The 24,731-nt window shown below is 42.4% G+C and overlaps 1 protein-coding gene across 1 annotated transcript in view; it reads left to right on the forward strand.

The window, feature by feature from the left end:
- LOC103814623 (von Willebrand factor D and EGF domain-containing protein-like) overlaps positions 1-24,731 on the forward strand; it is a 136,917-nt gene that overhangs the window by 13,027 nt on the left and 99,159 nt on the right. The window contains exons 3-7 of the mRNA XM_050976997.1: positions 5,481-5,706; positions 8,218-8,450; positions 16,593-16,682; positions 18,288-18,423; positions 22,747-22,964. Coding sequence (XP_050832954.1) covers positions 5,481-5,706; positions 8,218-8,450; positions 16,593-16,682; positions 18,288-18,423; positions 22,747-22,964 — 903 coding nt within the window. The remainder of the gene's footprint in view (positions 1-5,480; positions 5,707-8,217; positions 8,451-16,592; positions 16,683-18,287; positions 18,424-22,746; positions 22,965-24,731) is intronic.

A 24,731-nucleotide genomic window follows, 5' to 3' on the forward strand; every position in this document is an offset into this window, starting at 1 on the left:
ATAGGTTTACTTTTTTACATGTATATTAGGATCAAACACAGGCTTAAATGCTAAACTTTGGTGTATAAAACAAGGTCATGTTAAAGCACAGCAAATCTAACCTGCTCATGGTGCTTAATATGTCAGTCCTAGAGGAGAAGATTTATTTTTCCATACTTAGTTTCATTCCCTCCTCCTTTACATCTTCTAGAACATTTTATACTCACAATCAAAACACAGCACCTCAGCTGCATGCCATTAATTTATTATTTTGTTTCAATTATTATTTTGCTCTGAATCCAGCCCCACTTTGATTTGCAATTGTTCTATGAATTTAAAAGCAAGTGACACTTTCAAGGTACTATTTAATCTGTAATTCTTTCTTGAACACTTACTTGAATATTCCCAATCATAATGCTAGGTATGAAGAGCCTTTGTTTTTCCTGCTTGTTTTTCAGACATGCAAAACCCCTTCTGTAGAAATTACAATTACAGCCTTTATTGTTCAGAGGCATGTGCTTAAAAGAAAAACAAGACAAGCACCAGCTTAATTGCTACTACAGATATTCCTGACGTAAACTGATTTCTGTGGAGTTTGGCCCCAGTCTGAAATTAAAAAAAAAACCTCCAAACTTATTTACTTTAACTAACTACAAAGAAATTAAAAAAAAAAAAAGCTAAAGTAAAGTTTTGAGTGGATAACAGATGCAAAATCATAATGCTTTAACTGCCAACCAGCAGCACACCAAAAAGCCTTCCATCTCCATCCAACTAAAACAATGCATTCCTCACATATGGTGCTACTTATTTTTAACAGCATAATTCCAGCAATACCCAAGTGACAAGAACAATCGAGCTTGATTTCTTTGTGCAATTATGAAGAACCACAGTGTCCAATCAATCAAACTGGTTGATACTCCCAACCCCAAGCAAATGGAAGGAGACATCATTGGATTAAACAATAATGGCTCCTTCCCTTCTTTTGGCAAAGGGAGAAAACTTTTTTTTTTTTTTTTGCTTAGGTTTTCTAAATTGGATTATTTAAATTATTATCTGGTGTCTAATTAGGAATCAAAAATACTTAATGAATGTTTACCTGCCACATAGAGGTGTTGCAAAGATTAATTGGGTAAGGTTTAAATGCTTTGAAGATTAAAAACATCATTTAGTTATGATTGTATAAAGTATGGAAAGATACTAAGGAAGGCTGCCAACAGCCTGACGTGTCCCTCCTGTGCTGGAGAAGTTCTCCTTTGTGCAAGCTGTGCCACTGGACACCTGAACCTGTGGAATTTGCTCTCCCATAGAGGCAGCTGTGTAATTCCTCCTTCCTTTGGGAAATGCTGCTGGGGGGGGTGTGAGACTCCCACACCTCTCCAATATCCTTAGAGCAGCAGTGACTGCAGGCAGTGCAGGTAAATGCTCTGTTTTAATGCCAATCATTTGCTGCCTCTGTGTTCAATTTTCTGGTTACTCTCCCAAATGACAGCTACAAAATTCAATGCAAATCATGCCCCAGTGGGGACTTGAAAATTTTGGCTCTTTGAAACCTCCTCTCCTAGATTATTCTTCTAAGTTTCTTTACTTTTTTTTGTTTTGTTTGTTGGGTTTTTTTTTCTGTTCTTATCTCTACTGCTGGTTGAACACATGAATATACATTTGCCCTTGCCTTCCAGGTCTGTCTTCTAATTCACAGAGGCCTCATGCAGCAAATCCTTTTGGCTAGTGTGTGGCAACCTGCCTGACTCAGAAGGACCACATGCAGCTCATAACAGAAAATAAATTCATGTGTGTCACAGAGCTGCCAGGAAAACAGAAATACTTGATTTGTACCAAAATCCTTCCTTGGCCAGCCTGTGATCCTGTATCACAGTTTGTTGCAATGACTTGCTGTCCCACAGTCTGATTTTTTAGCCTCATAAGGGTTGATCATTGCTTGTAACTTATGCATTTTTTATAACAAACAGTCTCTCAAGTGGTTTCAGTGCAAGATTGGCCAGGGCAAATGCAGGAGATCCCCGTGGGGGTTTATCAAAAGCTGCACTCTGACGTCTATGATGCCAATCCACACTTTCTCCAGCCCTGAAATGGCTCACAGACTTCTGCTGAGGATAAAAACAGAGGGGGAAAACCACCATCCTCTTCTTCCAACATTTCAGTTTTTCCTCTGTGTGTTAACAAGAGATCCAAGCCCAGCTTTATATATAGATCACTTTGTCTTTTTTCACAGCCAGAATGCACTCACATCTATTTATCTGCATGGCCCCCAGCACAGCAGAGAGATGGGTGTCTCATTAATGAATTATCTTCCCAGCCCTGCTGCAAGGCACCAAAGGCAATTACCTTCTCAGCCACCTCCACCTCTGGCTGAGAGATAAGAAAGGGAGGCACACACAGAGTCAGTGATTTGTTATTTGCCCAAGGTCAAGCAGCCAGGGAAACTGAGGCACTGTGTGTGCCCAGCCAGAGGCAGCACTGATGTGTTGGCCCCAGTTACATTGGTAAAGGCAGCATCAGATGGATGCTACAGCTCATTTTGAGCAACAAAAGTTCTTTTACAGAGAATTGTAAGAGTATTTTTCAGTTGGGATGGGTAGGTTGTGCTGTGTCTCCTCACCAAACCCTTTCCTACAAGAGTCTCTGAGTTTGCACACATCCACTGAAATCCAGTGCTCACTCATCCCTGCTGCCCTGCTCCCCATAACTAATTCTTCCAGCTTGTGTGGTTCCAAGCACCTCCAGGGTGCACTCACTAATATCTGCCCTTTAGTGCAATTTCAAAAAGAATGTTCCAGTCCAGCAATCTTTACTTACACATGCAGAGGCACTGAAGCTTGTGGTTTGCTTGTGTAAGAGGAAATTCAGGCTGCAGGTATCACACCCAGATGAGGATGAAGCAGAGACCACGGACCTCTCTTCTCCCATGCTGCTTCTCTGGATGGTTTTGAGGGTTTTTTTTCCACTCTCCCAGGTCATCACAAGTGTGAGCTCATAAGCATGCTTTGGAAATGTGCTTCTCCACACCACATCTTGCACTCCAGGTCAAAGTTGACCAGGATGCAATAAATTCCAATCATCTGTATTTTTACCAGCAGAGAAAACACCCATGTCCCTAAAAGCTGTAAATAAACAAACAGAACAAACCTCTTTAAACTTACACACAAGGGGGATTGGTCTAAATTCCACCTAGAAGAATTTTTATGTTGCCCCCCTTTTCCTGCACAGTGCTGGAAGGCTGCTCCTCCCCAGGGAGCTTCTGCATTGTGTGAGCTCTAGTGCCACCTGCAAGTCCTCCAGGACACCAAACAGGGAAGGCAGGGTCAGCCTCTCTACTCAGCTGCTGCCACTTTTCAGGAGGAAAAAACCCCAAACCCTCAGCTGCTGCCACTTTTCAGGAGGAAAAAACCCCAAACCAACGACCTTGGACAATTTCAGTTGTGTCTCTCTGGAATCCTTGTTTGCAGAAGCCTGACAATAACTAGCTCCAAATGGAAATCAGACTGTGCCATGTCACATTGTTGATTGTTTCTCAGCTGCCCTGGGTTTCCTGGGTGTGCACCCCTTCTCCCCTGCCCCTGTTTCCTGGCTTGCTTAGCTCCCAGGTACAGCTCAAACTGCAGGAGGGAACTGGTGCGTGACTTAATAAATTTATCCTTTGGCTTTCACTGCTTCCCCTGCTGGCACAAATAACTTTCAATCTTGAATGAAAAGCAGCAAACTTGGGCCAATGGGAAAAAATGCTGGGTTTTGGTTTGGTTTTTTTTCCCTCAATGTGATTTATAGCCAAACACTCACAGTGGGAGGAATCACGTTCCCCAGGCTGGGCTAGTAGAGATGGTTCACTGTCACTGGCTGAAGAAATGCAAAGTGACAGCAGCAGTCATGCTCTGCTGAATATGACTGATGTCTGAGAGCAAATTATTGTCAGTATTTGGTAATAATTTCCAAACTTTAGCTCAAATACCTCCGTGCTTTGCATATTGGCAAATGCTAGGTAATGGTGCAGAAAAATGAGTCACCGTTGTAATTGGCTTTGTATATTTAATAAGGCCCTGATTACACCTAATCTCCTCACTGAGGTGCTTAAATTAAAGACAGCTTTAGAGAACCGTGTTCCTTTAGTCAGGGGAGAGAGCCCGACAGGTACAGAGGGCAGCTCAGATCTGAGATTCCTGAACACACATCCCTAAGTTGGGAAATGGAAATCAGTCTCTCCTGGCCATGACTCAACATGCTGTCATTTAAACCATTTAAGACCAATGCCTTCTGCTATGGGATTTTCTGTATTCAGGGAATTTGCTAATAGATAAAAGCCTGAAAGCAAAAATAAAATTTTAAAAAAAATTCGAAAGTGAAGTCATGCATATCCTGCACATATGTTTTGTCCTTCCTTTATATGTGCCTCCCTTAAAGGGTGAGGGAGAGGTACAGACCCCACAGACATGTCCAATGTGTGCTGGAAGGGCAGGAACCATCAGGAGCAGGGCAGCTGGTTTGGGGGCAGGTGACCTAGCCTGCTTTCATGCTTTCATCTTCTTCATACAAACCAACCAAAACCAGAGGAAAATACTTTGGAATCCTGTTATTGCATCCTTTAAGCATTTTATCTGGGTAAAGCCACCTCTCAAACCGAGCAAGACATTTTCATCCCCACCTACACAGCTTTTCACTCACCCTCCAGGTTCATGCAGGCTCTTGGGTTTTAGTGATCTCCACTTTCAGGAAAGGAAATGAAATCTTGTGATTTCAGTGAGGACAATTTGGCCATTTCCCCACACTTCTTGTCATCTCACTCACTTTTATTGTTTTCACTTGGTTTTGGTTTTAACTTTTCATTTCTTTGGGTTCTTCTTCTCTCTGTTTACCTTTCTTCTCTGATTTCAGACTTTAATTGGAGTAATTTTGTCAAGTTTTGGCCCTTTTCACTGCCCCTCATTTACTCTCAGTCCATTTGGTTGTAGTCCATTTCCAAATTTTCTGGGTTTTTCAATTGCATTGTTTTTGATTGTATCTCCCTTCCAGAGGGTTTGTTGGACTTTGTTCTCTGGTTTCAAGATTTCAGTGAGGATTATTTGGGCAAGCTTTGGTCCATTTCCCTGCACTTCTTGTCACCTTAGTCACTTTTATTGTTTTCAGTTGGTACCAGAATTTTTCCTTTTTGGTTTTTTTTAAATGTTTCATTTCTTCTGTGTTTTTGTTCACTTTTCTTCTCTGATTTCAGGATCTTAATTGGAGTAATTTTGGCAAGTTTTGATTGCTTACACTGCCCCTCGTTTAATCTCTGTCCATTTGGTTGTAGTCACTCCGTTTCCAAACTTTCTGGATTTTTTTTCAATTGCATTTTATTAGATCATATCAAATGATATCAATTTGATCATATCAAATGCTTATTTCCAGAGTGTTTGTCAGACTTTGTTCTCTGATCCCAAGATTCCATTCCTTTTCCTGAAAGGAATCTTACCACCCTTAAATGTAAATATCTCCTTTGTGTGCACCCTCAGATGAACAAATGTGGGACCCAAGCCCCGGTGTGGCTGTCCCTGAGGTCTGAATCCCTGCCAGCTCCTGGGGAGAGCAAGAGGCTGACGGGCTGTGCCACCTGGCAGGGTCCTGGGGGCACCAGGGACTGCTGCCTGTTCCGGATCCCCGTCACCGTCAGGAACTGCGGCGCCTTCTTTGTGTATCTCCTGCAGCCCACCCCAGGATGCATGGGCTACTGTGCAGAAGGTGAGGACCAGCAGGGGATTTATCAATAAGATTGTTTATACCTCTCAGGCTGGGTGCTCAAAGGCCCCGGGGTTGCAGTGCACATCTCGGTGACCTTGCGAGTCAAGCGTCACTCCCGCGAAGGCGCGGAGCGCGTAGGAAATGAATCAGTGGCGGTCCAAGGTGTTCCTGAAGAATAGCTCCTATTACCAGGGCAAAATGTAATCTGGTGTGTGCTGCTGAAGCGCTCTCTGCTTGGTTACAGCTCACGTGTAACCTTTCCCACTGTCTTTGGCTCCACTTTGGCTTGAAGTTGCAAAGCGAGTGAGCGGAGGCATCTCAGCTGCACCCGGGCTCTGTATCCAGGAGACTGTCTCCAAGGCCTCTCCTTATCTTTAATAATACAGCATCCCCCCTCAAAAAAAGGTAATTCTGAAACTCTGCAAGGAGGGAAAAAAAAAAAACCCCAAACCAAATTGATAACATCTTTTTCATGACATTTATATAATTGTTCTCATCAGAAATGATTTTCAGCCTACTACGAGAGATGTAACCCCTGTTCGGTAGCTAGGAAACAAAGGGAAAGCAGAAAGCAATTGCTCATTCAGTTAAACCTCCTGAACTTTGGAGCATGGCCAGGTGCATGTAGATTTCATCAGAAAACATGCTTCTTTCTCAAAATGAAAAAATTACCTTTATACTTTCCTTTTAGTGTTTTGGGACAGAAACATGACACTGAGAAACTAGGGTTATCAGCTTCTCAACTGGGCAAAATCCAAGATTAAATAAATTTTAAAGAGAAAGATAACTACTTTCTCATCTTTATCAATATTTTAACATTCCTACTTGAAGAAGAGGAAGGAAGAAAGGCTCAAAGGACATGAGATTAATTCAGTATTTGAAATAAAAAAAACCCATTAAAATAAATGAAACTGATTCTTACTCAAAAATTACTTTTTAACTGAATAGTCATTTTTCAGTTTAAGCTTGGCTTTTTTATAAACTATAAGATTTCCACTACCCTTGTTCAAAGAACTTTTTTGCCAATACATTTTGGGTGAATAATTTTGTCCTATTTGATGATTCATACCTGTTCAGTGATATAATCAGCCTGCATTTCTAAGAAAAGAAAGCTTATCCCTTCCCAAGCTCATTTTCAGTGAGGTCCAGTCCTTCAGAGTCATTAATTTCTAGCCTTTAGTTTTTGCAGTCTCATGCACTGAATGGAAAAAACCCAGATCTGGAGGTTTTTTGCTGGATTTTTTTTTTACCTCATGGCTTCAATTCAGCTGTAAATATTGCAGCACAGGAGGCTCAGCTTGGTCCAGCTGCCATGGCTTTGTGTGGGGGTCAATTCCCCAGCCCCTTCTGCTGGAGGTTCAGGAGCAGGACAGCAATCAGCACTTCTGAGCAGCAAAACAAACTGAATTTAAAACTCCATAACTTGGCAGAAAGGACACAGCTGGGAAAAGCAGAGTTCATGCTTGCAATTCCACTCACATCCTCCCCTGAGCTGATCACCTAACTCTGTCCTTCTGGGATAATTTCCTGCATGCAGTCATGATGTGAGCCACAGTTTGAGGCAGCTTCTCTAGGAAATGAAACACAAAAGGGTATAAACAACTGGTCTTTATTCATCTTTTAAGTAACTTGTTTCTTACCTCTTACTGTTTGCCCTGGACAGATGTTAACACATTGGTTCTCTGTTCTGCTAGAACAGCTTCATATTGTATTCTCTTGGGTTCCCACATATTATATTTTCTACACTTGTCTGAAAAAGTTACTTAATTTATCCTTTCAAAGCATCTGAACCAGCTTCATGTTTTGCTTGAGTCTGGGTCTCTAGAGATGAAAAACATCCCCTTACACTATTATACCTCTCTTTGTTTCTACTTTCCAGGGGAGTTTAACAGGAAGAAAGGTTTCAGACTTCATTACTTGTTGAAGCCTACAGAAAGCAAGCTGTATTTTTAGAGCAATGGCATTATTCTGGGCAGAGGGAGGCTATATTGAGCAGACCTAGCCTAGATACATCCTAAAACAGCCTGGAAAGGATGTTCAGAGTAAGGCAATGGAGGCTGGCTGCTTTCTGGGAGTCAGTTTACCTCTGCAACATGGAGATTTCTCATGTCTCTCCTGGGCTTATAGCAAAACTTGGATCAAAAGGCTGTGCTCTGGGGAAATGCAAAGCTGAGGACCTTTGCCAGAATAATTAATTTGTATTAATCTGAGTGCTTCATTTCACTAATGCTTCTCTCACTGCAAAATAAAAAAAAAAAATAAAAAAAAAAAAATACAAAACCAGCAGGTCAGATGGTGTAACAGCAATGGGTAGTCAGGACACAATTAGCAATTTTTGCATTTCCTACAGAACACTCCTTCTTGCTTGCATGGTTACTAATTAAGTCACAGGAAGATAAAATGTAGTGCTCGTCCCATGTTTAATTACATTGACATCTTCTTGTTAGGTGAACAACCAGACCATCAAAGTCACATTTTGTGTTACATCCCTCTGTTGTTCTCCTTTTCCAGACAAGCTCGCAAGCCTGGCTTTGCAACCGGCGATCACCCCCGAGCTCGTGCAGGGCCGGGTCCACCTGAAGTGCAGCTACAGCCCCGCTCCCCCTGAGCCCCCAGTGCACTTCAGGGTGCTCTGGTCTCGCCTCTCCAGCCCAGGCAAGAGGGAGCAGATCCAGCAGGAGATGACCCTGCAGCCGTTTTCCTACGTGGAGATGGACGGCGCCAATCTCCGCCTGGGAGACACGGTAACGCCACCGCCACAGCGGCACAGGGCACACGCGCACAGGGATCAAAAACCCTAACCCTAAACCCTAAACCTCCCTCCTAAACCTTTGTGGGGTTTTTATTAGTGCTGCTCCTCACTCCTTGTGCTTGGAGCTGCTGCCCAAAAATGACCTGAGACTATTTCATGGCAAGGTTATTTAATAACATTAACCGGGTTCAGGACCTGTAAAATTTCTGTGAATCGCAGTGAGTTCTTGGAAGGTATTTTACCACATTCTAAGGGCAAATTGAATATTTGCAGTTACACTGCACCTTGAATGCTGTGAGGTTTGTATAAGTGGTGGGTACAGGTGCCTGAGCCAATTTTTGTCTAGTACTTTTTGTATCTTGTGACAGAGCTTTTGCAGCAGAGGCAGGCTCAGCTGCGTGCACTCAGTAATTTTTGTATCCATGGACCAGAGACACAATAACATCTTTTCACAGGAAAAAAAAAATTATACATTTTAAAATAGAGGGAGATTCATTTTATGGGGTTTTTCTTCACGTTGTTCTGCCTCTCTGATTCCAAATTCCTGGTTCAATAGCATACTGAAAGATAGAGTTCATTACAAAACAATCTTTAAGAAGTATATTTGATGGCTTACACAGCAACAATGATCTGCTCTCAACAGCAACAACAACAAAACAGAAACTAATACAGATGGGGGAAAAAAATTGACTTGTGTATGAATTCATGGCCTTTTATGGTACAGAAACAAGACTTTTAAATTTAAATTGGGCTCATAACTTTTACAGGCAGAGGGACATTAGCGATGCTACAGCAAACAGAATAAATAGGGATAATGTCCTGGTGTTAAAAGGAGGTTGGAAATAGTCTTGGCATTTTGCAGCTCTTCTTTGAGGTCATGGAATCATAGAATACCAAACTTCACAGAGGGTTCAAGGTTCATCTGGTCTAAATTTTCTTGGCAAAGCACAGTCTAGACAAGACAGCCCAGCACCCTTTCCTGCTGAACCTGAAGTGTCCAATGTTGAGAAATCCACCACTGCTGAGAGTATTCCAATGGATAACTGTTCTCATTGTTTAAAAGATTCTTTTTTGTGGTCCATCTGAGTTTTCCCTCATCTTTTCCACATTACTACTTGTGAAAAGGGATCCTCCACCTTCTTTGTATCCACTCTTTAACAGCTGGAGCACAGTGATGAGGTTTCCCCTAAGCCTTCTTTCATCAAGGCTGAATGAACTCAGTTCTCTGAACCTTTCATCACATGGCAGCTTCCCAGACATTGGCTCATCTTTGTGGCCCTCCTCTGGACCCTCTCCAGCCTGCCCATGTTTTTGTGTAGGGGTGGCCCAAACTGCACACAAAATTCCAGATGTGGCCTGAGAAACGCTGACTGAGATAATTATTTCTTTAGCCCAGTTCAGAATCTGACTGATGATGCCCTCACATGTAATAAGATGAGGCAGATAATTCTGCCAGCTTAAGACAAGTTTGTGCTATGAAGAGATATTCTCATCCAAATTATTTCAATTGCAATCACTCCAAATCTTGTTTTAACACTCCTGAGGGATTCAGAGAAAATATGGTTCTGTTAACAAGTAGCATTGCCAAATCTTTATAAGACTATTTTTATTGTATTGAGTTTCCAGTAAGCCCTTCTTTGTCCTCTGCTGAAACTACGTGTTTAATTTAGTGGGTTTAGTGAGACTAAAGCATTCTCTTCCTTGTTAGGCTTCCTTAAAGGTCTTCATGGCCTATTAGATTAATTATAATTATCCATAAATCATCACGGGTGAAAAGTAGCATTAGCAAGTGATGAAGCTGCAGTTGCAACTGAGAATTCAGTTTTACAAAATAAAGATTTTACAAAAAACATTTCACTGTTTGCCATCCCTGGGTGTCCAACAGGAGTCAAAAGGGAGAAGGCTCTCACCTCCAGTGCTTGAAGGCATTTAGCATTTGTAGGGCCACCCTAGAGGAAAGGTGATGCCACTAAGAGGGGAATCAAAGCCTGGCACCAAATTCCACCTCCCGGAGGCAATGGGTGGCTCTCACCTGCCCAAGAAGGGTGCAGATGGGAGAATATTCTCTCAGGCAACACTAAAGGGAGGCCAGATTCACACTGATAAGAGAGGGGAGACAGTAAATCAGGAGCCCTTTCCAGTACTTTTTCCCTTTTCCATGCAGAGCCCAGTGGTAGCAACCCCAAGGCTGGGCACTGCCAGGGTGCACGAGGGGCATTCAAGGCAGAATGTGTCCCCCAGGACAGAGAATTTGCAGCATTTTGAAAACTACTTGCCATTTTTGAACCTTTTTAACTCATAATCTCTACTTGCACAATAACCTACATTTGGTTCCACACATTCATGGCCTGAAGTCAGCATCTTCTCTGTTCCTTTCTTGACAAAAAACCACAGCCAAGTAAGACATTTTTTTCTTTTTACATCACTTTTTGGGTGGTTGATGTCAATGCTACTCTTTGTAAAAACACCTCCAGGCAATAGGTCAGTCACATAATGGAATAGCTATTGATATATTTTAATACACAGTCAAACCTTAGAGAAGAATTGAGATTTACCAGCCAGCATTCCTGAACTTGTATTGACTAAACAGCCAGTTATTTTTTAATAGCCATCATGTGTCCTTTCTTCCCCCCATCTTTGGCTCCAATTTTGTTATTTCAGACAGTAATGCTGGCAGCATAACGTTCATGAAACTATTGCAGTCTTAAATAAATCTATAACATGCCACTATTTCTCTATAAGTTCTGAAAGGAGCCTACTCCATCTGATATGAAAATCCTGGCATTCCTAAGCCTTATTTATGTGATAGTGACAGAGGTCATTTCATTCCTCGAGGCACAGCCATCTATAAATTATAGCAGCACACTGTGAGTAATGAGTTATGCTAAGAAAGAAAGGTGTTTAGGAGAAAACTGCAGATTTTGCTCAGCACAGCAATCCCAAAGTTCACGTGGCGAGGAGCAATTGTCACCCTACATAAACCATGGTGCTCGTTGTAAAATAAGAATGTTTAAGCAAAACCAGCCTTTCTGAGCTCTCTGATAGAAGTGGCTGCTTTGCATGGCACTCTGCAGCAGAAGGAGATTATGCCCCAGCCAAAAAAAGATAGCAAATTATTGCCTCAATATATAAAATAACTGTTTTCTCTCACGAGGGAAAAGGTGTGAAATCTCATAGAGTGGTTTGGATTGGAAGAGAGCCCCAAGATCATCCAGTTCCAACCCCCCTGCAAGGGCAGGGACACCTTCTGCTAGGCCAGGTTGCTCTAAACCCCATCCCAGCTGGCCTTAAGCACCTCCAGTGATGAGGCAAGAGATCTTACAGTCCTGTTGTTCTTGGTGCTGAAGAAAGCCAGATCTTACAGAGCACTTACACTTCTTCTCTCAAGGAAATAGGATTTTTGTCCTATTGCCAGCACTTCTAAGAAATGCCCCAGCTCAGCCCAGGGGAGAGAAGCAGCTCATTCCAGATGATGAATTCACTGCATTTATTGCATTTAGATGGAAAATCCTGGGAATATGGGCTCATAAATGTCAAATCATATAAAGTCTGTACCTATGGAAATACTCAAGCACTTAGAAGGCCATCTTGAGGCTTTGCTCCTTCTCCTCTCCCAGATAGAGCAAGGTTTCATCCTACAGACCCCCAGTCAGCACTGGCTCTCAGCATCTCCCCTTTGGGGTCACTCCTTGCCCTTGGCTCAGCTCCCACTGACTCAGACTCTGTCACTGCCCAGCTCAGAGGTCTGCAACAGCATCTGGACGCCAAAGGGACAAGGTGGCATTTCCCCATGTTAAGTGCTAATCCTCTCCCAGCTGACTGGATTTGTCAAAATCAACAGCAGGAATAGGAAGACCTGCCTGTTTGTAGGTCACAGCTGAGTTTACAATTTCTTCCTCAACCTTCAGGTGGAAAATGAGAAGCATCCCCGCAGAAACAGAACTCTGGGTGAACTTGAGCAGAGACTTTAAAGCAGAAAGGGTCAGAGAGTCGATGAGCAAAACCCTGCAGATGATAAAACACCTTTCTATTACCCTGGGAAAATTTCCTTCCTTAGCAGAATAATGACCCAGAGTCAGCTCCCACACACTCTGGCCATTTGGCACCTGGGAAGAGCTGCCTTCTTCCCCTACAGCCAGCAGCAAAGAGAGCAGAGCTGGGCTACCCACAGTGCCAGGTCACACAGCTGCACCTGCTCCCTCCTCTCCACAGCCAACAGCCCCTCACAGGGAGTGATTTGTGTTCCAAAGCTGCAAGGTCTAGTTCATTAATTAAATCAAAGACGGATTCTCCCTGCTTTCCCCTTCCTGCTAACCCTTCTGGAAAGCCTTCCCAGAAACTTTGTTCCCACCCCTTTCTGCAAATACCTACAGCCAGATCATTTTCTCAAGATAATGAAAACTATTTTTCTTTTCTTCCAGCTTCCTTAGAAATGTCATCCCTCAGTTCTGCTCATCCTTTGCTCTTTATATCAAGGCTGTAAACCAGAGCTCCCTGCCAGCTCCCAGCAGAGTTTCTAACCCCAGCCCATTAGTGTTTAATGGAGAAGGCAATGGCAGCTGCAGTGCCCCAGAGCCATCAGGACACACCTTTCACCTGGCCTGGTGATTCCCTGCCCAGCCTCCACCTTCAGTCCAGGAGTGTCAGCCTGAGCCCTGCAGCCCCAGCTTGCTCACACCTGCAGGAGGGTGACCCAGCCCCAGAGCTGATAACAACCTTCCTGTTAATAATCACCTTCTGCACCTTCAGCAGCACCCAGACTGCCCTGCTGAGGGCATGCCAGCAGGAGGGGACCCTAAAGGGCTCCTTTTGGGGAGAAGGGAGCTCCCCACAGCTGCCTTTGCTGACTGAACCCCCTGTATGAGCACAGGGGAGAGGCTGATGGAGAGGGAAAAGCTGGATCTGCTGGCAAACACCCCCGTCCTTGCCCCAGCCTGGGCTCCCCACACCACATTCAGAATTAGGTAGGGAAAAAGGGGAAATTGAAGACATTATTTATTGTCAAAATAAGTAGAAACAACTGATTTGGAGGAAACTTGAATTCTGAAAGCTATAGGGGAAATACCCACATTTTAATGTGCAAGTTATTAGGGAGAAATTTTCTGGGGATGGTGACAGGTCCTAGGATTAAAATTCTCCTAAATTGTTTCACAGAATTAACTGACCCTCACCCAATTAATGACTGACTTCTGCTTTTAGCCAAAAGAAGCCACTCATGGGGTTCATGTCAAAATGGGTACAACTCTGTTTGGGTCCATGGAAGGGGGGAAATCTGCTCCAACACACACAAAGGGAGGCACTTCTTAGCTAAAAGAGCCTTTTTTGATAAGAATCTTGTGCCTAGAAGAAGTTTTCTGCCCTATGGGAAGTTTTGCCAGCACACAGGGAAAAGAAAGCATTCCATGTTAAGGAGCAATCCAGTCATTCTGTCCATGGGTACCTGTCCCTTTAAAAGAGATGATGAAAAAATAGAATTTGACTTTTTTTTTTAACAGATCCAATGAGTTTGTGGAAAAATACTTCCTAACTTGTCACGGCCATCAGCATACTGCTGTCAGTGGTGCTTTTATCTCTTTGCTTTAAAAAGGCTGCATCCTGAGATGGGTGGAGGGGGGGAAGAGAAAAAGAGAAAGAAAAAGTTGATTACTGAAGTGCAGAAAAATCAGTTAGTATTTAGCTGAAGGCAAAAAAAAAAACCTCCTCCTTGGGATGACTATCATAATTATGTGACAAACTGTCAACCAGTAGCTCAGTATCTGATGAACATATCTGCTGATTGTGAGGTGTGCACCCAACAAGGGTGGGAATGACACAAAAGACAGAAATAAAATGTAAATTGTGATGGCTGTCCATACATTTTGAATTTTGAAAGTTTGTGCTGACCTCCTAAAACACTGAAGATTGGTCTGGGATGGACTGATAGTCTACAGACTATCTGTGTATCATTAGGGAGTAAGTTTTTATTTGAGTGTTTGGTGCTTTATCCATAAAATATACCTCTAAAATAGATATGAGAGGAGATACAGTGAGGCTGGGTTCTGATATTTTCCAGAATATCACTTTGGGGAAGATCACCAGGCCATCCTCTGTCAGTGCTGAGCATCCCTGTGCCTGTCCCTGGCAGCTGCAGCTCCCTCCCTGGCACAAGCACTCCTCGTGCTGGGCTCACAGGGAATCTCAGTGTGAACATTTTTGGTTAAATGTTCTGAAGTCAAAAGTGCAAAGAGCCCAGTGAGTGCAAATCCATCACCTGCGATGTGGGTGCATGTGATCTGCTCCATGAGCTCTGCAAGGGGCCAGTGCTGTTTTGTTTTGTTTTGTTTTTGGGAGGGGGAATGTGCATTATCTGAACCCTCTCTCTGCTGACACCACCTTGCCAGATCCTGATTTTGCAGCAGCAGGAGAAGCTGCAGGAGCAGGATCAACACTCACTTTCTGCCTTGCCAGCAGAAGAGCTGTTTTGAAAAGTCTGTAAGCTGAACACGAGCCTTTAGGGAAGGACTGGAGACAATAAATATCTAATGATAACAGGGCCTTATTACCTTGAGGAGACAACAACTTGCTCTCCTTCAGAGGCAGGCTGGATAACTATGAAATATCTGAGGAATTTTAGCTGTAAAGTGTCTCTGTGAGGTGAGATCTGTCTGTTTTCCCCCAGTACACCCAGTATGACCTCAAGGCTTCCATCTTGTTAACGTAACAAATGACACCATTTTCACTGGGCCAAACTGTCTGAAACTGTCTGCAAGAGAGTGAGAAAAATTGTGAAGGTAAAAACATCCCAAAAGGCACATAAGCCTGGGACTGAGCTGAACTGGAAATAATCCACTTGAAGAGCACAGAAAACACTTGTTTTTCCCCACAGCCCTACAAACGACCCTGTGTTGCTGGTGGGGAATTTCTGCTGTGCACAAATGAGGTGCTAAAGAGGATCCTTCGGTTTGGAGGAAACTCATGACTTGATGGTGCCGAGGAGGGGCTTTTAGGGTGCTAAAAGAAATCTTGCAGGCTGTTGTGCAGCTCATGATGACATGAATCTGGGAATACCCTGGTGTAGAACCTGCTTTGCAGGTAGTGGTCATGAAGGTCATACCTGAGCCAGCAGGGGAGAGCTACAAGCATCAGCATGGCCAGTGAGTGATGCTCGAAGATCTATCCAAAGGCATTTGTTATAATGGAAAATAAATTGGATTGGTCCAGTTCTTCCTTGTGGGTTACTTGAGGCTTAAAAAAGGCAGCAGCTATAAATATGTCATCTGAGTATCTGGAATTTGATTTAATATGTCACAATCTGTTACTTCATTTCCAAGAAGACTAAAAAAAACAATATTCAGAACTACAGTTTCAGAGTCTATTGTCATTTGCTTTAAGGAAAATTTCTATGTTTTAATCTTATGGTCCTAGAAATGATTTTTGCAATTTGGTTTTTCTGAAACCAATGAAACATTAAGTTGGCAGATGGTGTGCAGGCTCAGCAGAGATAAAAGTTGTGTGGCTGTGCTAGGAATACAACATAAGTGCCCTAGTACATTGTGTTTGGAGGGGTTTTTTATTTGGGTGCATTTTCTTGTATTTTTTTAATACCATATAAACCCTGTAGGCACATCTTCATCATCTTTTATAAAACTGTAAGGAAAAAAAGGAGCTTCTCTTATTGCTGACACAGTTTCTGAGACTGGATGACTGTCAAACAAATTCAAATTTTAAAATAAAATACTTACAAATGTGGTACAGAGAGAAGATGCTTGATCCAGTGGACAGACTGGAGTCTGGGATCCCAAGAGCAAATGTCTGAATTCTGACAGTGACATCATTGAACAATGTAGTTTTTCCTTAGTAAAATGAGTCAAAATCACAAACCAAGGTGTTTAAAAACTGCAGAGGAAAACACATTGTAAGCATAAAGTGTTATTAATTTTTGAGACAAAAGCCATAATTCTTTGCTTATTAAATGCATCAAAAATTCTTCCCAATCTCAAAATTTACACATAAACATTCTCAAGGCTTAAATCCCCAAAATATATCTCAGCAGTAGAATGAAAGCTTAAAAACTCTGAGTAACAAGAAGATGCATAATCTTATGAATGTTATTTAAGAAATGCTATAGCATGTGATATTTATTTATTTATTACAGGTCTTTTGCACTGTCACAGCTTTTAGGAGGGGCTCTCCTGAGCAGCAGTCTCTGCCTGAGGACAGCAAGGGTTTCTATGCTGGGATTAAGGTAACACCCTTGGCCCTGAGTCACTGACTAGGGACTGTTTGAAGATCATGATGAAGAAACATTAGTCCTGACGATCACAAGCAGTGCTGCACACTGTGAGAAAAAGGCTTTCAGTCTGTCTGTGAAACACCCTGAAGCACCACTGGCACTGTTGTGGTGTTTGTGAGATCCCCAGGACGAGGTGAGAGATGAGAATCTGACTCCAAGTTCTCCGAAGGTTGATTTATTATTTTATGATATTATAATATATTCAAAGAAAATGATATACTAAAACTATCCTGAAGAAAGAGAAAGGAGACATCAGAAGGCTAGACAATAATGATGTTAAAAACCTGTGACAGACTCAGCTGGCTGGGATTGGACATTAATTAAAAACAATTCACATGCTGGGTAAACAGTTCTCCAAACCACATTCCAGAGGAGTAAGACATGGAGAAGCTGAGGCTTCTCATCTTCCCAGGAGAAGAAATCCTGGCAAAGGGATTTTTCATAAAATATCGTGGTGACATGGCACCATGTGCATGTGTAGACACTGATGTGCCACAAAGTTTGGGCAAAGCTCTCTGTGCTAGTAAATGTGCCCTGAAGAGCTCTGGGGTTTTTTTGGGATGGGAAGACACACTTACAAACCTACAAACAAAGGATGCACAGTTCTGTTGTAACTAAACCAGAACAAAGTGAAGACCAAATATGAATTTTTATCCATCATCCTGTTAGGGTCAGGCATTACAAAACAGAAGTTGCTGAAGATAAATTCACACTGAGTGCAAGGACCAGGTCTGATCCCACTCAAGGATTAGGCTGTCAGCCTGGCAGCCCAGGAGATTTTGGGATCTTCTGGGTACCTGAGTGTCATGTCTCCATCAAAGGGGTTTCAAACATCTGGCAGACCATTCTCTGTGGTATCTGAAGAACAGTTTCTGAGGAATCTTTTTAAACATCAGAATTTTCCAGGGAATGGAAATTCCCATTTCTGACTAGCCCTGAGTGCTGTTTCTGCTCTTTTCCCAAGACAATGGGCAGACAGAAAAGGCACAACCCCAGCTCTCTCCACAAACCTGTAATATTTTATGTGCAGAGCAATTCTTCTTCCTGCCACAGCAGAGAAGGGGAATTGGTGAAAAATTGCAATTATTTTGCACCTGGTGCAGACTACAAACATAAAGTCCATGACCATGAGGTTATGCCAGACTTTATGCCGTGGAATTCCTCCTACTGCACTGGAGTAGGAGCTCCTTTAAACCAGGGAGATTAAAAATTAAATCACTTCCACAGCATTATTCTCAGGCTTAATAAAAGCTGGCTTTCTGATTTGGAGATGAGAAGCAATTACACATTATATATGGGAACTGCAAACATTTGCCTAATTGCAAAAAATATAGTGAAAGTATGTTAACAGCAATTTTACCTTATAAAGCTGAAGATTGCTATTGCAAAGTGTATTATTATTAAGGAGATTATAATAAAGATTATTATTATTTTGCAAGTAATATCTTAATAATTGATTAAAACCACTTCAGATTTCATAGATGTCAGAGTTGCCTGATTAATCTGTCATCACTCTTGTCTGTCAAAATTATCTTAAAGTTCTTTTCTCATTTCCAGTTCTTGCCAGAATCCCTAGAAATTGCAGAGGATGGCAAGGAGCATGTTCTGACTGTCCTGAGCACGGTACCCATTGCCTGTCCTGGGCAGCATGATTCCTGTAAAATCACTTTGCAACTAAGTACTGAGGACTTGGGTAAGAGTTTTACATATTGACATCTAATCAATGTGATTGCTTTTCCAGTGTTTAGGTAACAATTAATTCTAATCAAAAATATAATATATCAATGATACCAAAGGGCAGAAGCCATAAAATCAGCAAACTAGGCCATATTTTTATCTGCAAAATAAAACAGCTGATTACATCTGACAGATTTTTGAGAGAAAAAAACCCCAAAGCCATAAATCTGACTAGCAATAACCTGAACAGTAGTCTGTTGAGATTTATGGATTAAATAACTGAGAGTATAAGAACTTATTTTAAATTCCAGGAGCGCAAAATTCCATTTTTAGGGTTTTTTTTTTGTAGCAGGAATGTTCTTAGGTAGAATAATTTCATTAATTATCAATAAGAAGCTCCCCTGCAGATTTATTATTCAGTAAATGCATAGTGAAGCCTTTTTTCTTTCTTTTGCTGGCTTATAGTTTTTGTCTAACTTAATACAGAAGGAAAAAATCATTCTTGTGCTTATGTATTATTCTCTTTCTAAACATTTAGGGTTTTTTTATTTTATTAACTTGAAAACATTGACAATGTCACAGAGAAAACTCATGCCCTTTTATTCAATAAATGCTGTCTTCAGGTCAATCAGGTGGAATACCTGTCCTAAGGGTGGCACGTGGGTATTTACTTTCCATTTGCACTAAATAAAACACCCAAGCTTTTTTCTAACAAGTCACTTCTTTCTCTTCCTTAAGTGACTCAACAAGAGAAATGTTTAGAGATAGGATTACAGCTGCAATTTCTCTACCCACAGAAAGCCAGCTTTAAAAAATGTTGGCAAAACCCAGATAGGTCCTGGTATTTTTCTCTTTTTAATTCTCTTTCCTCACCATCAGCCAAGTGCTTAGACAGAAGAAAGAAAAATAATTTAAATGGTATCATAACACAATGAACTTAGACTGAGCAGCACCTTATGGTTCCAGCAGCTGTGTTGGCTCTCATATGTGCAGTACTTTGCATTTCTCCATGGCTCAGTGCTGCTCTGTTCTACACACTGCTCTTGGCTTGGAGTCTGGGCTGCTCCATCAGGAAAACATCCTCTGAGCTCATGGGAACAGATTTCCTTGGATAGCCAGTGGAGGAAAGGCTGCCTCACACTGAGGGACTGGGGTGTCAGGGCTGGTGTGTGCTGGGCCATCCCCACAGACCCCAACCAACCCAGACACTGAGGATCAGAGATGAGTGAGTCCCAGTCGTTTGTTTAACTCACATTTTCTTAGGCATCCATCAAGGCTTTCAGAATCCCTCTGACACTGAGAGCATGGGCCAGGAGGTCTCAGGTGGGGGAGGCTGAGCTCAGCACATTGGACTGGGACTGACCCCTCACCAAGGTCTCCTATAGCCCCACAGTGTGCACTTGACTGGAAGAAAGAGAGGATACAGGACTTGCAGGAGCAGCTCTGTTTCCAAGCTGTCAATGGGCTTGATGTGTGGGTGCCAAGAGGTGCCAGGAGGAAGGCACAGCTCGTCCAATTAACTCATATTTGAAGGAAGTTGTCACTGAAGTGGAAAATTCCTGTTAGTTTTGATCAACTCATTTCTGCAGCTTAAACTAAACCCAGCTCTAGCCCTTGGTTGCTCCATCCTGAGGCTGTTTCCTGGGATGACACTCGGGCTGTTATCTATCGAGCTATCTATATATACTTAAGGCTGAGGATCTGCTGCTGGGTGTCTGCACAACCACATTTGCTCTGAGCCTTTATTGTCTTTAGGGTCCATTAGTTTATCTGAAGGAACACTGCAGGCTTCTGAAAAATGCGTGCTGGCCACAGTGCTGGAAATTAAAAATAAAAACCATTTCAGCTGCGATTCGTTTATACCGAATAAATTAACTGACAAGCTCCTTGTCTGACTGAATCCATATAACTACTCTCTTGTGCTAATTATGTAGGGAATAAGTGATAAGAAAGCTAATTACAAGCACAGAAATATCTCTCTAAGTTCAGACAATATCATAATGAATGCCAAGGCACAGCAGAGCCACTGGAGTTCGGCTTCTGTTAAGTTTATCGCTACTATTTTGACAAGATGATTTTCTTTGATTTTAAACTTTTGTTCTGGGTTTTGAGCACAGCTCATGGGGCTGTAATGGCACTAACTATTCCTCATGGAAACCTCCAGTTTAATTGAATCAAGAACCTTGAAAATGAGCCAGGACTTTTCTATAAGATGTGAAGTGAGGCAGCCTTTAAGGGTTTGATATGAGAGATAATATGTCATTAATATCTGTAGATTTTAGTTCAGTTCCCATAGTACTGTACAGGGTTAATTTAAACTATATTTCATGAGATTTTTCCATAAGGAATAAGACAGTGATTATTTGATTGTGTTAAAAATGCCATCTTAAAATTCTTTAATGACATCTCTAGAAATTATTAAGCAATTCTACAAATGGGAAAAATGTAAAAATCACTTACTTTAATAGCAGAAAATCACTTGTTTTCATCTCAGATTAGATTTATGTCCACCATTTCTAGACCTTTATTCTCACCTGATGATAATTAGTGGTCTAGGACAGAAAACTAAGTACTCCTCAAGAAACACTCGGAGTCCTGAAATCAGCATTTAGATTCTGACTGGCTTCAGTGGGACCACAGTTTTCATTTCCTATCAACCAAAGGATTCATGAAAGCTTGAGTGGCTTCTTGAGAAGAAAATGCACTCTGTATGTAGTGCAGACCAGATGGCTCAGAACTAAATGCCATCATAATTCAGTGTGTGTAAGGGAAAACACACCTATGGAAATAAAAATCCAGGTTTGCCCTTCACCTGAGACCTCAGCAGAAAGGTCAGGACCCAAGAGAAGTGGACACTGCCATTCTGGCTGTGTGTAGAGGTCCCTTTAGGAAAGATATGATGTGCAGTGCCATTGTCACACTGATTTTGTCACCACACATCATTTCTCTACCCACCATAGATGCTGACGTAGCCAGTATCTCCACAGCTTATTAATTTTCCTCATTTTTGTAGTGAATTTATCAGCACAATACTTCTGTGAAGAATACAAATAAAACCATCATCATTTTACAGATTGGGAAGCAAAACACCATAACATAACTAAGCCAAAAAATATAAATACAGACCTGCTGCATTTGCCTTGCTGTTGTGAATCCATAGCTCACCAAAAACTTACTCGAGAACCCTCCCTTTTCACATCAAAACACCTGTTTATTTTAAATTAAATAACTCCCAGCAGATACCTCCTTATACTCCAGCAGTGAAAGAGAAATGTTTTCCAGAACACAGATCCATCTCTTTCTTTGTCATGAGAACCACTTTTCTTCATTCCCTGGGCATGGACCCATAAAGATAACACCGCTGTCCCAGAAATATTAGCACCTGTGGAAAAGTAGGCACCACTGAGTTTTTAGAAAACTTTGGGGATAAAAAAGCAGCATAGTGAAGAGTGCAGAGAGATGCCAGATTCAGTCAGTCACAAATGTCTTCATGCAAAGCCCATCTGGTTCCAAGGTGTCGTGGTTGGAAAAGACAGGTGTCTGCTAAGGAATGCAGAAGCCTTCCTGCAAATGGAAAACGTAAACCCTCTCCCTCCAAATTATTAAAATTTTGAAATTAAGGAGCTCTGGGGCGAAGATATGGAAATAGGAGTAGCAGTTCTCTACTAGGAAAATTGAAAAAAATACAAATGCAACAGTACCAAAAAAAACCCCACCAACAAAAAACCTAATCCACTGACGGAGTCAGAACAGGAGCTGACCCCCTGTGGGTCAGGGTGGTGGCACAGCCCCATTCCAGGGTGGCTCAGCCCTCCTGCAGTGCCAGCTGTGGTTCTGCTGGAGCAGGGATCCTGGAGAAGGGTGGAGTTTTCCTCTGAAGCTCCAGGGCTGCTGTAGATGGCTGCTCTTCCTCTGGGAATGCAGTGGGCAAAGGCTGCTGTGGTGTTCCAAAAGTCAGATTATATCCAGGTAGGAATGCTTGGCTCCTCCCCCTGGGCAGAGCATCTCCCAGTGGGATGATGGAATTTTACCAGCCATGCAGGGACACTCACTGGCCCATGAAAAGAAGATAATTAATAATTAATGGCCCATGAACAGCAGAGATCTCCTGGAGGGAGGATTGGTTGTGGAAGAGATAACAAAAACTGCTCCATGAACAGCAGAGAACTGCCCCACCTCTGACAGATGGCAGTAGAACACACAGCCCAGCTAAACCTTTCAGCCCTAGCCACAAGGCACGTGTGTCCTGGGACCAGAAGCGTTTCTGTTGAGCAGAGCACGGGGTACCCGCGGCACTTTGGACAACTCTTGTCAGACTCTGTGTCGGTGTTCTCTCCAGGCAGCCAGGTCCCAGGGCCCCCAGACATCATCCTCTCGGCCTGCCAGGTGGATCTGCTGCCGGGGCCGTGCTCGGGGAGCAGCTGTGCAGCAGCCAGGGTGACAGTGACGGCCGTGACCGACTTCGCGCAGGACGGGAACCGCGTCAGCCGCCTCAGCGCCCGGCCGGCCGCAGCGAGGGATGTGCTCTGGAGGGCTTACACACCCAGGGATGTGAAGGTTAGGTCCTGAAATCACTTGGAAAATGTGGCAAATCCAAACGAGAGGATTTTGGTTTTTTCTTTCCTTTTTTATTCTTTTTTTCTTTCTTTTTTTTTTTTCTTTTTTTTTTTCCTTTTTTTCCCAAAGAAAATAAAATTTTTGGGATGATTTTCGTAATGATTTGGGTTGGAAGGGACCTTAAAGACCATCCATTTCCAACCCCTGCCACAGGCAGGGACACCTTCCACTGTTCCATGTTGCTCCAAGCCCCATCCAACCTGTCCTTGGACACTTCCAGGGAATGGGCAGTCACAGCTTCTCTGGGCCACCTGTGGCAGGACCTCTCCACCTTCACAATAAAGATTTTTTTTTCCTAATATCTGATCTAGCCATGCCCTCTGTCTGCAGAGTAAAGCAAATCACTCTCTTTGCACACCAAGAAAATTAAATGGAATTACCTGTGCTTTGGCAGAATTAGGTGTGATTATTAGTCAGCACATCAGTAAGGCAAGATCTTGAACAGAGAGGTCACCAGGAGTGCTTCTGTCCACTGGAAAAGAGGAGAAGGAGAACGTGGGTTAGGGAATGAGCACCTTTTTGAGATGGAGGGAGGGGAAAAGCAGGGAGAAAATGTTTGGAGAACATTTTCTGAAAAAGCAGAGGAAAGGCAGAGCCTCAGAAAGGAGAGAGGAGAAGGGGATTCAGCAGTGCCGTGTTCAGTTTGTGACTGTGCTATGAATTGCCAGGACACTTTCCAGGACACATGTGGCTGCTCCACCTCTTCATTTATACCACTGCAAAATGTCCAAAATAAAAAAAAAAAAAAAAAAGCAATCAGGAAGGCAAGCTACACTTTCCCTGTAGAAGCCTGGCAAAAGAAATGTGGTGAACAAGGTCCAGCCCTTTGTCAATGAAGTTATTTCAGGACCTCAGCTCGGAGGTTTGAGAGCTGTAATCCCACCAGCCCAAAAAATTAACCAGAGCAGAGATTTGACTGAGCTGAATTTCTCAGAGCAGAGGCACATCCAAGCTGGCATATCTTAAGTAACTGAAAACAACCACCCAGTGAAATCCACAAATTCCCTGCCCTAATTTTGGTGGATTTTGTCATGAGAGAATAAGATTAAACTTGACCAAAAGAATGTTTGTCTCCAAAGACAAAATGCCTAGCATGGGTGTATAGCATTTCTCCAGAACTGGCTTCTTTTTAAGATTCTCAAACCAGAAATTACAGCTAATTCAGCATCATGCACTCACACACTCATACTTTTTCTTGGAATTACAAATGCTTTCATTAAAATATGAAGATGTATCAAGTGTGAAATTGAATAAATCAATTTTAATAATAAATTCCATTTATCTCTGTTAAAACTTGATATATGGAAGCACAAAAGACAATACTTCCCTCCCCCCCATTTTCCCACTGCTGCTTTGTAGTTAATTAGAGGCCTTAATGTAACATAGTTCTTGCAATATAGCAAGAAAAAGTCCATGTATTAAAATCCACATAAACTTTAATCCTTCTGACTTGTTCAGATATTTTTGATTAATCTGAAAATTGAATAGAAATGATGGGCACAACATCCTAACACATCCAGATACCTGTAAACAGGATTTCCTCAGCAAACTAGTCCTGCCTCCAACCAGGAATTGTGTCTTCTGCTGGCATCATGCAAGGAGGAACAGAGCAGGAAGAGCACATGGATCTGTTTGTGCTAAATTTTTACTTAGGATGTGTGAGGCTGTGGAGAAAATGGGGAAATTCTGAGACACTTCACGTCACAT

This window comes from Serinus canaria, chromosome 7, assembly GCF_022539315.1.
Source record: "Serinus canaria isolate serCan28SL12 chromosome 7, serCan2020, whole genome shotgun sequence".
Taxonomy (NCBI): Eukaryota; Metazoa; Chordata; class Aves; order Passeriformes; family Fringillidae; genus Serinus; species Serinus canaria.